The sequence below is a fragment of the Diadema antillarum genome, unplaced genomic scaffold (genome assembly GCF_040938485.1).
Source record: "Diadema antillarum isolate AM-2024a unplaced genomic scaffold, OU_Dant_1.0 seq00000696_RagTag, whole genome shotgun sequence".
Classification (NCBI taxonomy): Eukaryota; Metazoa; Echinodermata; class Echinoidea; order Diadematoida; family Diadematidae; genus Diadema; species Diadema antillarum.
The window spans coordinates 1,745,601-1,763,651 of record NW_027271601.1 but is presented as its reverse complement, the minus strand read 5'-3'; the positions used below and the strand labels follow the sequence as shown (position 1 = coordinate 1,763,651).

The window sequence follows — 18,051 nt, the reverse complement described above, 5'->3', positions numbered from 1 at the left end:
CGCGAGGTTGACTGTATGTCCAAAAAAAGTATTAAGAGAGAAGCAAGCAATCTTGATGTTTACTTCAAACAACCTGTTTGTCTTGATCTTGTGTCCAAGTGAAGGCGATTGTTTATTTACTTCAAAGACTAATAAATGTTACGTGAAAGACTTGCGGAGTTTAGCTGTGACAACACACTGGTAGCCAAACTATGGAACAGATACCTCAGGTGCATCAAGAGATAGTGCTTATCTAGTTCAATATGTCACACATACAGCATTCATCTAAGGAATATGCGGATGTGCAATTTCACATAAACTGACATTTTCCATGACACACAAGTTGACAGTGCTTAGGAATTCAATTTAGGTAACGCAATAAAACACGTTTTTAGTGAATTGCAAGAAATGTAAAAACATTTTCTTGATACCACTGTATTACAGCTATTATTTGAGTGATATTTTTTGGTCTTGGCTTCATGGCTTCATATCACTTATATTCTCAAAATACATCCAACAGAAAACTCTAATAGTTTTTACCAGACATTTTGCCTTTCTGGTTTCCAAAGTACGAAGTAGATGTAATGAATGCCTAGGATCGTCTCTGTCATATCGGATTTATACAGCTCCACATTGTATCACACACTGTTGCAGAGTCTGCCTTGGACGGAACTTATTACACATTGCCAGATGAGCATTTCACAGAAATCCCTTGACACAAGTCACATGACCTTCACATTTGAGGAACCCTCAAAGTTCTTGCAAACATTCCCAGATCCCACAGTGACCTGCTCTCCCTGTCAAGACTTCTCATCGCCATGGAAACCTCTCACTCCAGGGTTTAGAAGAACTCCGACAGTCTTGGATCCGTCTTCAGTTTCTGGTCCAGAGCCATGTACTTGTGTGGAGCCATTTCTTTGTGCCTGGTTAATGGGTGTGATAATGACAATGGAGAAGAGGAGTAACAGAATACATAATTATTGATATAAAAAGGAAATGGTAGACAAACTACAAATCAGAACAAACATATGATTACAAGACATATCACATATTCTTATATTCATAGTCGACAAACTACAAATCAGAACAAACATGTGATTTCAAGACATACCACATATTCTTATATTCCAAAGAATTTTTTTTTTTTCTGATATAAATGTGTGTGTGATCTTGAGGCTGTGGTTGGAGATACTTTCATTCCTATCAGAGTCATTCCTATCATCATCCTGCAATTTTTAAATTGGCGACTCTGAATTTCACTGCACATCTTCTACTCGGCAGCATGTGTAATATTTAGCAGTAATAGTTACAAAGCAACCCCATGTCCATAACTGTAAATTTGTCATTATCATTCTCATCAACATAATCATCATCATCACCACAATCAACACTGATTATCATCACCACTCTAAAACAAGTACTACAAATATCAGATCAAAGATATCATTGCTGTGAGCATCATATTAGATATCATATTAATGACATTTTCTGTTGTCATCTTGTGCAGATCTTACAGCCAGGGTCATATGATCACCAGAAGCAAAAGTCATTATTGAACTGTAAGGGTGGAAATATTCTCTGCATAAAATTTTCGCGAATTGCAGCTGACAGCCTATTTTTGGGAATGAAATTTTTGCAAATTGCCACTGGCATCAATGCATACAGTGTAAACAAGAACTTCAAACTAAAATGCACATGGTAATTTCTTGTTTTACAGTCTGGGTGTGTGTGTAACTGCGTGTGCATTGATGATGGTTGGGGGTGGTGGGGGAGGGGGAGGGGAAGGGGGAGGGGTGAGAGGCCCACCTGTTTAGTCTCAGCTCCAGGATGTGGATACGGAACATGGCCTCACTGCAGTACTCCAGGTATTCCTCCTCATCCTCTTTCTGCATGTTGATCTGGTTCTGCTGATACCACTGCTGCTTCTTCTGTAGCTCCACTGTTTCCTAGCAACAACAAATAAAATACACACAAAGCAGTGAGTTACATGTCATACAACACACCAACTGTTGAAGTGCAGGCAATGCGAGAACATGGTCTTACATGGTCTTCTTCATCCAGGGTAACCCCTTCAGTGGTAGCATTGCTCTTCCACAGGGCCCTGCCATTATCATTACCCCAGCATTGGCTGGTACCCATTTTGAGACCTTGATCGAAAGCGACATGGTAGGTGAAAACATTTTGTCCACAAACTCAAGCACTTGGTGGGATTTGAACTTGGGACCTCCACTTTAAAGTCAGCAGTTTAATTCCCTCAACCACAGTGCCCAGACTAAAAATAATAATACACTGAATTACATAAGCAAACAAGCAAGTAAGCAACAGACATAATTTAAACTATGGTAATCAAAAAAGAAAAAAAAATGAAACAGAAATCCAACATATAGGCGAAGAAGAATAAGAGCAAAGCTAGCTATGACATCAGTTTAGCTTGTTTATCTGGAATATCATCAGTTTTCTTTGTCTGGTACTAACTCAAAAGAATCAGTAATGAGCAATACAGCCAATTCCCCAGGATATATTATACATGTATGTAATCCTGTGCAGGATGTTCACACTGGCCTACTAGCTGGCTGATGACTGGGGATTATTACCAGCAGCATGATCTCAATATCAGCTATCCCTTCATGGTAGTAACAATATTCCTCCAAGTAAACAATTCCTGATCCTTTGGTTGCTCGGATAGTTTTGAAAAATAATGCAGTCTTGAAAACTGCCCCGTATTTTGTAACTGACAAGTGGTGTGACCAAGTCCTATCATGCCAGACAAATAACTAATTTTTGCAATAATTTTTTGCAATAAAAATCAGCTTTATCCAAGTTTTTGAAATAGAACATTAAAACATCAAGTACTTCCGGGGATGTTTATTGCCATGTAAAGTAAGCTAAGATTCATGCAGTATTATATAACAGGAATGGTATGCAACAACACTTAGACTAGACCACTTTTCTTTGCTTTTATCACCTTTTGCTGAAATTTCACAAATTTGATCTCCTGGGGTATGTACACAGTCACAGAGAATATCAACATGGGTGAACACATTACATTGTTTACTGCATGTAGATTTGCTTGTTTAGCATACTTTTGCTTTCAACATCACTGCTAGATTACAAAACAATGACCTGATATTTGAAATATGAAAAACCTCTAGAATAAAAGAAAAGTGCTCTAGCAAAATTTAACAGGGACACAAGCACAGTCTGTGATTTGTAAATGTCAAGGTCTTCTGACCTAATAGAGAGGTCTACTATCATTTCCTTTATCACATTGCTACTTTGATTCATGTTCCATTCCTTTATACCATCGTGAATCACCACAAAATTGTTTTAAGTCACCGTTATCGGGCAAAACCACACTGCACTATCACATGCTGAGTATGTCACCAACCATGCCAACCACACGTAGGATCTCCATGGTCTCTGTCTTCTGATGTCACACAGACATCAATAAACCCACATAATGACCAGCCCCCCCCCCCCCATCTATTAAAAAGGGAAAAAAATGTAAACAGACAACCAGGTGAAATCAGTTTTTAGTAGCTGTGTTGAGATTTACTGAGAGTCAATCTATGGATTCAGACCTGAGCGTTCGTCTCACTTCTTGGCTACACAGTAATGAGTCATCATAAAATTTCAGAGAGATAGAGAGAGAGAGAGAGAGAGAGGGAGAGAGAGAGAGAGAGAGAGAAAAAAAAAAGCATTGACACAAGCATCATCACGTTGTGAGTGTGTGTGTTTAGACCCCATGTCCTTGAGAAACAACTGGTGCTGTATCGAACACTGCCTGTCAAAGGTGTGTTTCCATCGTTGCTAAAGATGTTAAGACTCACACAGAGTACTACACTAGATAAGTCATGAATCTGCAGTCCTGCAGATAACACCAATTAGCTTGTTTTACCCACTTTTTATCACTTCATGGCAAACTGCAGCCCGAGAAAGTTACACATCTACAGATCATGCACAAAGCTACAACCTGATGGTAAATATCAAATATGACAGAGGATTGAACACCATATCAAACTTGCTACAATATATAGAAAACTGACATTTAGTCGCCTGACATGTGAATCCAGACTGTGTTAAAAAGTTGTAGTTTCCATTCACAATTGGTACAAGTTTAACAAATCTTTGAATATATCTATCCATGCACTCATGGATTTAGAATTAGGAAAGCACAGATTACAGACCTATTCACGGCTAGCACAAGTTTAACAATCTTTGAATATAAGTATTTATTCCTGCACCTGTGGTTTTAGAATTAGGGATCACAGATACATGTAGATACTGTCTACCCCATATATTTCGCGAGTCTAAATTTTCGCGAATCGGAACTTCCGGACAACTTCGCGAGTGGTTAAATTTGCGATCGTGGAGTCCTGTACTGAACAGAGAATGTATGTACGCGTATGTCACATTCATATGGGCATCAGAGTCAATATTTTTGCATGTTTTTAATTTCGCGAATAGCAGCTGACTCCAAAATCTGCCAAAATAAAAAACCTCGCAAAATATTTGGCGTATACAGTACCTAACTGTAAAGAAGGCAGTACAGAAATCTTGCCCTTTGTCTATGATTGGATGGCTTAAGGTCAAATTAGGTAATATCTTCTGTTATGACTTCATCTGGAAATGCTACTGCCTTGCAAAAACACTCTGCGTTGGAGCAATTAGTCATTTGAGTTAACATGTATTTTTTTCTCTCTCTCCCATTAAAAATCTACTTGCTAATTTCGTCTATCATTACTTCTAGTTTTACTAATGATTTTTTTTTTTTTTTTGGCAGCAATACTTTTCCTTAGTTCCTTCCTCTTATATCAGATAGAGGCATATCCTGTATGAAAGGAGAATGAGGGGTGGATCTTACTGTCACAATAAATCACTTAACTGCCTCCCCTCTGCACCCTCCATCCCCCCCCCCCATTTTGAGCAACAGCCATAGAGCTAATTGCATCCTCTGATTTAGGTTCCCTTTCCTCGATGGCAATGCACTATTTTCCTGAATCAGCGAGGGTCACTAGAAATGGTTCATGCTAAGTTCATGTGAGGAAGTTACACTGAGCGAAGTGCACCAGTCATAGATGTGTCAATGGGGCTAGACAGGGAAATCACTTATATTGCACATTTACCTGAAATAGTTGAATAAGCTTACTAGTAGTCTATATCTTTGAAAATTAACCTACCCCCTTCCATCGTAACACAGGCAGCCCTGGAAAGCTTATGAATAATTAATCTGTGCGTGTCCCTTCTCAGTAGCAATGACATAAAACACTAGCTTTCAATATGCCCTATAGTGCACTTTCACTCTAATGTTTTTACGATTGAGAGAAAAGAAATTAAGATGACGTAATGGTAACTACAGCATTCTCACACTGAGTCATCTGTGCATAAAGTCAACATGTCTGTTCTGGGGTCTGTTTAAAATTCACATTATTTTTTCCATTACATGTAGGTTTGAGACTTCTGCAGCGGGCCCAAACTATCTAGCTCTCAGCACACAGACCCTATCCCCACATAATCCCTCTCATTAACGATTCCTTCCATCTTTAATCTCCTCTAATCCCTGCTGTCGACCACCCAGACATATTTTTTTTCTTCAGAGCGCTAAATGTGCACATGATAGCTGGAATGATATGAGATCTCTGGCCTGAAAAATCCATATCCAATGTAACGATGAGGGAATGTCATGATATCTCAAATCTCATACTCTAAATCAAAGTGAGAAATTGATAAAGCTTTGAAAGTGAGTCAATGGTTCACTGTGATGTGAATCTATTTGTTTATAGTCAGGGTTGTGAGAGTACTTGCAGAAAAAAAGTCAGAAAAAAAATCTGAAACTTATGGGGAAAAAGCCTGAAATGCCTTAATCTCTAAATATTTCAATGCATCTGAACTGCAAAAAGGGGGGTTCGGGGCAGAGTAAAAAAAAGTTTGAAATCAGATGAAACTCTGAGCTCTCACAGCCCTGTACAATGATACAAATGCTTCTTGTTTACAAACATACATAATTATATTTATTCCAGCATTGTACTTCACACTTCAGAAAAATGTTAGGCAATGAACTTCAGATGGTCAATAAAACACACTAAAAGTAATAATAAAACAATTGAAACAACTATTCTATGAAAGACTGCAGCAAAGAAAATGTAGGAAGACTGAAAGCTACATCAGGTTCCCTTTCATTCAGCTCATTATGACTGCAACAAATTAAGACTGCAAATTACTGTAGCATAAGCAGGTAACCACGTAACTATACACAGCCCAGTCGCTATAAAAATGCGACAGGGCTGTACCAGGTTGGTGCACAACAACAAAGCGAACACAAAGGGAACATGGCGATCACATTAAGTTTTGGTACTTTGACATCATTTTTGTCACCTCAAACTCAGTAAAGACTTCATTTCTATGTTATCGATATTGACATACACAATTCATAACTTACCGAAAACGAAGATCATATGCAGCGTGCAGCTCCGATCGCGTGAACTCCCGATTGTTCAAAATGGCCGTCAGTGAAAGATGCACACGCTGCATATAATCTTTGTTTTTGGTAAGATGTGAATTGTGTTTGTCAATATTGATAACATAGAAATGAAGTATTATTAATGAAGATTGTCTTTACTGAGTTTGAGGTGACAAAAATGATGTCAAGTATCAAAACTCAATGTGATCGCCATGTTCCCTTTGTGTTCGCTTTGTTGTTGTGTACCACCCTGGTACAGCCCTGTCGCTTTTTTACATCGACTGGGCTGTGTACAGTTAGTAACCACGCAGCTAAAAAACTTTTGAGTTGTTATGGTAGTAATCATTTTATCACTGGAACTCACAAAACTTGTACCCCTGTTCACAAGATGGGCATGAGATTTGATAAATGTCACTGTCCTGTTTATCTAGTTGTATGCTGGATCCACACATTGAAGAACGATGACTGTATGGTTTTTGTTATACAGACATCTACCCAGCACCCTACAATCTCCTGGTACTAACCTTCTCAAAGCGTGCCTGAATGAGGTTGGCCTTGTCAATGAGTCTCATCTTGAGGTCTGCCAGACAGTCTTCCTTCAGCTTGAGGGCCTGCTGCCGAGTCAGCTTCTCGGGGTCTCCGATCTGGGCCAGGAATGGAGCCAGGTAGTCCAGCTCCATCTCCTCACGGCGCTTCTTCTCCTCCATCTGAAGCCGCTCCTGTGTGCACATTAGAGTCAAGATGATGATGATGATGATGATAGAGAAAATGATGGACATCGGTGACAACCTTGTTCATGATTATTATAATATTGCCTTTGCTGCTGCTGTCAATGATTGCTCTTATGGTGGTTATGATGACAGTGTTATAGTTGCTGATGATGACAATAAGGAAATGTTGTGGGTAATGGAGATACTATTGATAAGCAATGATGATGATAGTGGTAGTGATGCCATCATACACTTGCAAATGTCTTGGTCTTGTTTCTATGGTCCAATACCTCTCTGATGATATGTCAATTGAGATATCTATCTAATTTGCATGTAATCTGATTTTGCTTTAGATATAGAGCAAATCTGAATTACATCCCATATTTGCAAAGATAGCATCTTGAGTTTGACAAGTTTGAAATGATTCACTTGAACAGTATTGAACAGTGCACACTGGCCAAACAGAAGATGCTAATCTCACTAGCACAGCTTAACGTTCTGAAGGTTTAATGGAAGTTGATACACCTAAAATATGAAAAATACTCAGTCTAATTTGTATTTAGGCATAAATATATTCTGTAATGGAAGAAAGATAACCTTTGTGATATCTATAAGATGCACAAGAATAATAAAAAAAGATATCAGATATGCTACAATCACTCCTAAGTATAAGCAGCAAGCCTATCATCAATTAGTTGTTTACCCTTTCAATGCGATGTTGCTTGGCCTTCTCATTACGCTCCGTGTCATACACCGATATGTCCAGCTCGGATCGCTCCTCCTCCTCCTTTCTCTCAACGAGGATCTCCTTCACCTAGCAACCGGAATCAACGAGGGAGAAACGTGAGTCAACTGATCCAGCCACTACTCCTCGTAGAGGCCATAGACGGGCTGCTCTCTGATGGAATGGAGCGAGGGACTGATAAACAGGCTTTGAGGCAATCCTCTGGAGCGATACATTTGATACATGCATGGATGTACTTTCAGAGCCCACTGCTTCTGTTTATGACAGGAGTCAATCAGTAGGTGGATGATTCATCGTAGATTTGTACTGTCACTGTCAGGACAGACAATGAGAGACATCTATTGTCATCCTCTCTCAGATGACAAAATCTGGTGCACATTACACTTACTGTAAATCCATTTTTTTCTTCTTTTTTTTTTTTCTGTGTTTGTAAAATTTAGTCCACACTCCATATAGAAGTAAATCCACAAGAAAAGGAGAGTCCGGATGTTGCATTTTGAGGAAAGCACTGTGTACAGGCAACTCCCATTATAATGAAGTCCTTGGGACCGGAAGCTTTCTTCTGTTATATCGAAATTTCGTTACAGCCAACAATGAAGTATATAAAAGGTATACAGATTATAATTCTAGGACCTGAATTTTGCTTTAACCATGTTCGTTATAATGGGAGTGCACTGTACTTAATTTGCAAAATCAACAAGGAATGGGTTCTATCATTATTCTGACTTTAAAGGTTGAGCTCCTGACACATTTAAATCACATTGTACAATTTGAAGCATAGACTTTATGAAACTGTCTTGTGTTTATAGGTTGGACTTTTATGTCTTGACTTAAACATAGGCTTATCAGACATCGAAGTATGCTTTATTCATGAAGCCTCCCCCACTGAGATACAAAAGTGAGAACCACCTCAAATAGGTCTTGGGACAGTCATGAAAATTTGAAGATCCCTATGAGGAATTCAGTATAATGATGATTTCTAAGGGAAAATGGTACATCATTGGTAGGCGGCATTTTATGGAAATACATCCTTCATAATTAACTACAGAAAAAAAAAAATCCTGGAATTTTTTCTACCACGACAAGTGAAAGAGAATAAAGTAAAGAATAAGGGTGGGGGAGGGGAGAGAAGGGAAAAGTCATATCAAAATTTCACCTCATCCTCAGAGTCTCTGACACTGTGTACTGTCTTGTCTTCCTTGTCAACCAGTGAGACCAAAAGGTTGTAGATGTAGAGGTCCTTGGGCGGGTCCTTGTGGGGATCCACCCTAAACGTGGAGGTCATGTCGGGGGAAAAGGTCAACACGGCTCCCTTGTCGTTGGCATTGGGCGGCTTGATGAAGTCACGGGTGGATGCTGTGATCTTTTCATCCTGGTGGTGGAACGTCAGCTGGATGCGATCCTCCGAGATGAGATAGATGCACTCTGCAACATCCTCGTTGGCTGGTTTGGACCGGTTGCGATTGAATCTGTCCACGATTTTCTGGGAAGAGAACAGAATGAGATGAACATGACTGATCTTGCTTTCACTGATCAGCAGTCCTGTAAAGTGTCTTGATTGATCACAAACTTTGTAAACAAATCTAGCGTGTCTACAGAGATTACTCAACTTCAAACAATACCATTTGAAGGCACTCAAATGTAAATGCAAACCTATTACATACACTACTCCATGTTTCACTAACATTTGTAGAAAACATTTAATGACTCAGACATCTCATGCTATCAAATGACACAACATTGGGTACACTGTGAAACTATGATAGCCAGACACAAGTCTCAGTGCTACAAGTGTCTCTGTCATGAAGATATAGGTACACAAGATCTAGCATCATGAATTACACAGTAGCACATTGTGAATCTAGATAGCAATGAAAAGTAAGTAGTAAGGTAAAGATATACAAAAATAAGCATTAGGATATGTAGTTAGTGAATGCACTCCTATATTAGGGAAGAGACTAGCTACACACCAGGATTGGTTTTGGGCCAGAAGTGGATTGGGTCCCAGCTGGCTCAAGCTTCTTTGGTCGCTTGCCAAATACAACGTTTCGGTAGAAGAGAAAGTCATCTCTGTTCTCAAAGTGCTCTGTCATCTCTAGGGCAGTTTCTTCCCGTTTGGTCAGCCCGTCCACGCGGGCATGGTGGTAAAAGATCATGGTGCGCTCACTGTCCGGCCAGGGACTGTAGGTTTGCTCTATGTGGAAGAAAAGAAAATAGATAGATATTTATATTTATGATCTACCACTTGCAGCATAATCACAAAAACATAATTAATGCAGATTACAGGTTCTACTTTGTACATCAGGCAAATTGATTGGGTACAATGTTGACTGCTGAGGACTCAATCTAATCACAATAGTAACAAACCAAGGTATGACTTTTGAATTTTCCTAAGACCACTACACCAAAGAACTGTAAGATTGAACTGGTTTCAAGGGTGTGAGAAAGCACATTTATTCCTTTTATAAGAAAGTGCTGGCTACAACTGGTATACAGCTGGCAAAAGCAATGGATCAATTTGAAGCTAAAAGAAATCATTTGTCAAACCCCTTCATGATGTTATAGCATCAATATCACAAAAAAGGCTAAGTTATCTTATACTTTCCCTTAAAGAAAAGTGTTGGACATACATATGGTAAGAGCTGAAGCAATCAAATATGTCAGTGACTACATCACAACACTGAAAGCAGATCAGCTTAACATCAACATATCCATGGTCTTCAAGATTTTTTGAAGAAAAAAACAATCCTTGGCGATGAGATAATGTATCTGTGCGCTGGTCAAATACAAAGTGCCAGGTAGACCCTTTTGTATGCTCTATACCAATTATACTACAAACGACAGAAAACTGCAACATCTATTCTTAAGGGTAAGGATAAATTCTTGGACTACTGGTACCTTTGAGGTGCATTGGTCTGCCCTCTTTGTAGTACTCTGTGATGAGTCCAGTCCTGTGGTTGTGGACTCGGAGGTCCAGCTTGTCTTGGCGATGAGAATACCACTCCTTCACCTGAACCAGCTCCTTCACTACAACAATGCAAGGAAAAGATTGAAAAACTTTACGATCAGAATCATTGGAGTAACTTCATACACTAGACTGATGAGTACAAGACCTTTGTGTGTTTTCTAGAAAAATAGCAATACCACATATTTGTTATTACTTGGCACACTATAGGTTGGTTGCAAATTCGTGCCTCACCATCAAAGAGTTTGAGCTGACCTGGTGTCAGTTGAAGTTGCATTAAATAGTACAATCTTCAGAGAGAGCCAACAAGCAAAAACAGGGAAAAAAAAACACAGAAAAAAGCAACAACATAACAACCAGCATTCATACATACAAACAAAATATGACTGATTGAAAAAGTGAAAATACACGATGTACTACAGAAGATCATGGGGGAGGAACTGGGGTCTAAGTCATTTCACATCATGATGAAAAGTTTGGTTTCAATGTGCAGAAAATGGGCATTTATTGAATAGGGGGTTAAAGGAGAAGAAGAAAGAAGGGTCTGACTTACACTCCTTGTCTTTGTAGATAGAGAGTCTAATGATAAGACCATCCTGCATCAGATAGTGGGCATACTTCTCCAGCTTGGCTCTCTTGTACATCAGGGTCTTCTTGCCTTGAGGGCAGCGGGACTGGTACTCCTTGAGGGACAGCTGGAGGGGGTCTACCCAGGATGGGGGCATGTCAAGGTGCTTCTCCTCCTCCTTCTCCTCATCCTGCATCAAGTGATAGACAGATAAAGAGACAGAGATGGAGAGGTTGTGTGATTGAATTGATATTAATGATTTTATGATCAATAGAAAATAACAGGGTTGATTTTCTTTTTTTACCACAATCACTACATTTGTTCTTCATCTGAGCTGTCTTTGACGCAAAATCTTCATTTGCCAAGGGACAAGGATTTCATAGTTCACAGGTTTGTTGAGTAGTCCACCTTTCAAAAGTTGAGTCTATCCTTCACAGATATGCCAAATACAAAAAACAACAACAAAAAATGATCACAGCATACTTAAGACAGCTTGGGGACTGTCAGTCACACATCACATGTTGACTGTGGATTATAGCATGACACTGTGGATGGCTGTGAACTATGGAATACACATGACTGAAAAACCTCTGTGCATTGACACTATTCACTCGCAATATGGTGGTATCACAGTGTAACACACTTTGCCCTTTCTGCAATACTTAGTACATGCCATATTGGTTTAAGAAACACTGGAAGTCTAGAATGAAATTCACCTCATCATCTTCAAAGTCCAGAGCATCATCCTCCATGTCTGGTACATCCAACAATGGCTTCTCGTTGCTAGGGAACATGAATTCCCATCTCACACAGTCACCGAGGTCAAAGAGCAAATCCTGTTGGACAGTAAAGTGACATTATCATGATGGGTATAATGCCAACAAGCGTTCTCTAAAACAAATTAAAACAGTGCACATATCACAAGAATAATTCCTTGAATAGAACAATTCAAAACTAAAATCACAATACAAATCAATTATAATGTTACCAAACTCAAGAGAATACAAGAAAATGTATTTCATTATCCTCACCATGGCTTGCTTTTGATGACAATGAATAGCTTGATTGGATTGTACATGAAATCAAGACACCAATGCTTATATATATGATAACTCACCTTACAGCCGTTGGAGCAGTCTTGCATATTAACCCAGTAGTTCTGGTTGTTCCAAAGTGACTCAATGCCAAGGTAGGAATCATGCTGAGTGGAGTAGCTGTTCCCAGTCAGGGGCTCAATGAAGAAGTTCTCTGGCACTTCTCGTTTCCCACTCAGGACCAGGACCCAGCTATGGACTCGCAGACCAAACAGCTCATCCGGAGGTGGTTTCTCCAGCTCCTGATAGTGACAAAACAGAAGCAGTGATAACATTCTCTACTCTAGTGATTCACTGACTCTACTTCACTTCATTCACAAACAAAAAAAGTTCTATCGCCTGATAATCAATGAAAATTTCAATCCTTTACAAAGAAGACATACATCATCATCTCGCATGCAAGAAACACCTGCTGGTTGAAAGTAAAAGTCTGTAAACATTTCATTTTAGAGCACCACTACATGTCTAGCCTCGATGAGACTTAAAATAAAGCTCTTACAGTAAACATTCGACATCTGGTATTCCTGGTCATTCACCTAACCTTTGCATGATAAATTAGATTTATATGGAGATGAATGTAAGATGATTCACAAATGATCACAGGGAAAGACAAAATGTGGAATATTTTCAAGTCATATTCCCAAACCCTGATGTGGCTAAAACTTTGTCACATGACATTCCATTATCAACTGCCATCAACAAAACAAGTGAAAACTGAGATAAGATTTTCAGAAAATACAGATTCCACATAGAACTACACAAAGATCATAGACTTCCTGATACCATGCAAACAGTCCTGCATTCCTGGATCAAGTAGATAATAAAAGAGATAGACAGTCTTGAAAACAATTACTGTGAAAGGTTATGATGATTCCACAAAAATATCAGGTATCCTGCCAACAGCTGCTATCTGGATGAAAAATCTATGATGCGTATATTCCCCATGACTGTACCTCTTGCTTCTGTTCGAGTTCTTTTCTCCTCTGTTCTTCCTCCTTCTTTTGCTCCGCATCTTTCCTGGCTTCCATCTCCAGGATGAACTTGCTTCTCAAATCCTTGGGTGGTTTCACAGTGTACTTTCTCATCTCTTTCTTCTTTTCTTCCTTTTTCACCTTCACAACACATAAAAAAAGGGAAATGTGTGGTAACATACAGTACTGTTGAAAGTAGTCATTTGAATATGGTACTAAGAAATTCTAAAAACAAAGTAGGAAATTTCATTCAGAAAAGTATATATATTTGTTATTTGATGTAATCCTCAATATGAATGTATCATCAACAGAAGAATCTAATTTGTTCATTTGTTAATCATGGTAATGTGAACAGCATCAACATATTCTAACATTCTCATATTTCAATGACAGATGTAAAAGTGAAACTTTATTCATTTTTGGTTCACAGTATTTTTTACCTCCGCCAAGGGAGGAGGTTATGTTTTCGTTACCGTTTGTTTGTCAGTTAGTTAGTTTGTCTGTGTGCAAAATAACTCAAAAAGTGGTTAACGGATTTAGATGAAACTTACAGGAAAGGTCAAGAATGACACAAGTAACAAATGATTAAATCTTAGTAGTGATCCGAGAATTTTGGGGGAATTTATGAAGGATTTTTGATATTTTGACAGGTAGGGTCAAAGAACTTGGGAGTTCAAGCTGCGCATTTTTAAGGTTTTCAAACGTGCACTAAAGTGTGTGCTCAAAGTTTCTGCCAGGGTGACGCGCGCCGTGCAGCTGAGGGTTTAAGACGTAACAAAGGCTTCTATATTGGGAAATTGGGCGATTTTTCTGCATGTATACCTATGGGTGGAAATCACTGATCTCTATGGAAGAGCCCAAAGAGCTTTTAAAATCTCTTCGGGAAGAGCTAGATCATCGGTGGAAAGTAGCTGCTTGGCAGAGGTCTGCGCTCTCAGAGTGCTTTTCTAGTTTTGATATATACTTTCTTACCTCATTCTTCTTTTTCATGAGGGGGCAGATTTCTCTGGTTTCATCACAGACTGTGATCTCCCTTGATGCATAGCCACAGACCACATAGGCATCGTATCCTGCTCCGAGAAGCAGGGAACAGAGAAGGGTGCTCATCTCAAAGCTATTTCCTCGCTGCCTTCTCAGCACGGTGGTAGGAGACAACAGAGTTTTGGGCTGTGGAAGAATAGGTTAAAATTTCAAGGCTTATGATTACTGTAACTATGATCAAACACATCCATCTACAACAATTAATCAGATATTTTCACGAAATACCAGTCAAGCAATATCTCAAATACATCATACTAGATTTTATGCAAAACAAATGCACCTGTGAACATTAGCCTAAGTTCAGTATATTGCACTTAGACCTCTGGGGAAAAGGTGAAATAGACTTGCATGAGGGTTAATCATGGAAAAGAAGTGCATATAATCGAAAACAGTGTATGAAAGAATGTACGATATTTGATATAACAGATGAACAGGTGTGTATTCACACCATCGATTCTACACACACAAAAAAAAGATCCTATGGTTAGAGTGCATGACCATATAGTAAAATAATGAATGTTACTCTATGCCAAATCATCCAATCACGAGACACATAATAAATAACTGTTGACCATTATTTTAATATTGACTCTAGTGAAAGGGGTTGTGCTATGATTATTTTCTCTCTCACTCTTCTTAAAAAAAAAAATATATATATATACTTCTAATAACAGTACCAGCCCTTTACCACACATATATTGTTATTTGGCATGATGGGCTTGGATGTTCGGTTGACTTGAACTTTGAACTAAATCTAGAAGCACTACACTTTACTGAGCGAAACAAATAGAAATGATGATATCATGATGTACATCAAACTTTAGTATGACCTTGATGCTATTGCTTACCAGGTCTACGGGTGGATCCAGTGGCTCAAAGGTGATGTAATCAGCTACAAATTCGGCACAACCATCGTAGTCATACAGTTCCTGGAAAGGTAGCGTGGTGGGCCTGATTGTGGTGCATACAAACTTTTCCACACTACATTCATTGAGTGGATTCAGCAGGAGTGGTTTGCGGTCCCTGTAGAGGTGGACGTACTGTCGACGGAAGTTTTCGGCGTACGCCAACACCAGCTTCTCTTTGTTGTCATTCTCCTTGTATGAAAGGGGGTAGCTGTCCATAGGCAGATCTGCAGGTGTCCTGACATGTGTGAAATGAGAATGTGGAGAGAGATTATCATCTTTCATATAGCTCCTTCATCGTGTGAAGTATAGACAGTCCAACTTCTTAAGGCTATCCTGGGGTTTCAGGGGTTTAAGTCATTTTGGCTGCTAGAAGCTAAAATACAAATTGTAATTTAATTCCCTATAGCCCATGATAGCCCTTCTCAATCATTTCCAACGTACTCGTGGAATCCCAAAGTTTCATGAACAAAACCCTGGAAAGGCTAAATACTTTTCTCTTTCTGTGATCACACTGCACTGTCCCTGTGCAGAGACTCCAACCCCAAGCACCTTCTGATCTGGAGATTCTCCCGCCCGAAACCCCTAGCAAACGGGAGACTCCAAGTTGATGTGTGGGAAGCACGAAGTTCCTAGGTTTCTAGATGTTCTCTGGGGCTATCTAAGGCTTATTTTTTCAACATACGATAGCAATAAGTAAGAAATCCTTTCCACCGGGAGACACAGAGCCAGGGCGGGAGAAATCAAATCTTCAGCGGGAGAACGGGAGATTTTGCAAAAATGGGTTTTCGGCGGGAGATCTCCCGTTGAAAACGGGAGAGTTGGAGTCTCTGCCTGTGTGGTTCTATTGTTTCCTCATTTCGCAGTCAATGATTCAAAATAAAACTGGTCTCCAGTATGGAAAAGTCACAACTCCGAATATTTTCGACTCTCTAATAATGTAAACATTATCATTAGGATATCAATTCAAACTGACATTAACACTACAGGCACACAACGTGCAGTAGCTAGTAGTGACAGCACTAGGTATCTGATCCAATCCAAGGCTTCTTTTAAACAGTTTTAATCTTTGCTGTGTACCTTCTGTTTACCTCAACCTTAGTCATCAGTTCGGGAAACCCACTCACAAGGGGGGCCCCTCCTTATAAGTAACCCGTCCCCCTTATAAGTAACCCCGTCCCCCTTATAAGTAACCCCCGGGGCACCCCTTATAAGGAGTCTCCACGCTTTTTTGCAATGCAACGCGAAAATGAAAGGACTGCGGCAATTCGCTTGATTATGTCCATAAAGCTTGACAAGTTTCCTAGTTACTCACGAAATTTGAGCAAAATCGGTTTGAGGCATCATATCTAAAATCGTGGATTTAAATGCGATGTCAAACGACCCATGCGAATGCTGAAATGCGAGCGATTACTGGCGTGAGTGTCGCCAGGCGCGGCGGCGCGCCGATTTTGCTCAAATTTCGTGAGTAACTAGGAAACTTGTCAAGCTTTATGGACATAATCAAGCGAATTGCCGCAGTCCTTTCATTTTCGCGTTGCATTGCAAAAAAGCGTGGAGACTCCTTATAAGGGGTGCCCCGGGGGTTACTTATAAGGGGGACGGGGTTACTTATAAGGGGGACGGGTTACTTATAAGGAGGGGCCCCCCTTGTGAGTGGGTTTCCCGAACTGTCATGGAAAAAGGAACAAGCTGTTCCTGTGAAAACTGATTGATATTGATATTGATATTGATATGGGAGGGCGTAATATTATTATCTATCTGGTATCCCAAGCCATGGTAGACCGATAGTGATGCGATGCCGATGCTGGTATCTGTCTATGATATTAGACTATTCAAGTAAAATTTAAATTAGGGCCTAACTGTGTTAATTGTAGTTAAAGATGATAAATTAATAGATGTAAATTTAAATTAGTATTCTAATAGATTAAGACTTCCACAGCAGGGACCATCAATGACTACTTTGATAAACATAAATGAATGATAAACAAATAGGGTCTAGACCTATGTCTTACATATCAATCTTAGGAGGTTCCAAAACAACTTGGTCGAGCTCATCTTTCAATTCTCCAACAGCTTCCAAAGCTTCGGCTGGAATTTCATTTTCTGCAGTTGTCCCCTCCTCTGGAATAGCTCCTTCGCCGGGATCACCCTCATCAACGACTATAGCTGGACCTTCTCCTACTCCATCCATCTTTAAACCTCCGCTGTAAAAATTGTAGAAGCTTATCAACACAATTCATGCAGATACAGATAGAATCGGTTAGCTCTTTCTTGACACAGCACAGCACTCTATAAAATTTACATTAGACTCTATTCTTGTCTTTCACTACACTACTGGCTAGCTAGCTGCTGCGGCACAGTGACTGTCCGAATGCTCGACCGAATCACAACTAACTGTATACAGATATCAAGATGTTCCAAATCCTTAGCAACAGTTACAAATATAGTTCCCACTAAAATCGAATACTTTAACTTCACAAACGACTTGAACAAATTATATTTATATTATATATAATTTGATATATATGAAAATCCATAATTTCCTGGAAAGATTGATTCAAGGGCAAAAATTACTTTACGCATTAATATCATAATTTGCCTGGATGTTGT

The 18,051-nt window shown here is 39.4% G+C and overlaps 1 protein-coding gene across 1 annotated transcript; it reads right to left on the bottom strand.

Annotated features, from left to right (window-relative positions):
- Window positions 1-813: 813 nt before the first annotated feature.
- LOC139737602 (dynein regulatory complex subunit 7-like) lies at window positions 814-17,632 on the bottom strand. The gene is made up of 14 exons (XM_071648280.1): window positions 17,454-17,632; window positions 15,382-15,676; window positions 14,465-14,659; window positions 13,475-13,633; window positions 12,545-12,763; window positions 12,144-12,263; window positions 11,413-11,617; window positions 10,793-10,921; window positions 9,865-10,088; window positions 9,051-9,377; window positions 7,853-7,963; window positions 6,964-7,158; window positions 1,786-1,925; window positions 814-902 (listed from the first exon to the last, which is right to left on the bottom strand). Exons 1-14 carry the CDS (start codon window positions 17,630-17,632, stop codon window positions 821-823), a joined length of 2,580 nt encoding a protein of 859 aa, XP_071504381.1. The 3' UTR covers window positions 814-820.
- Between the last annotated feature and the right edge of the window lie 419 nt (window positions 17,633-18,051).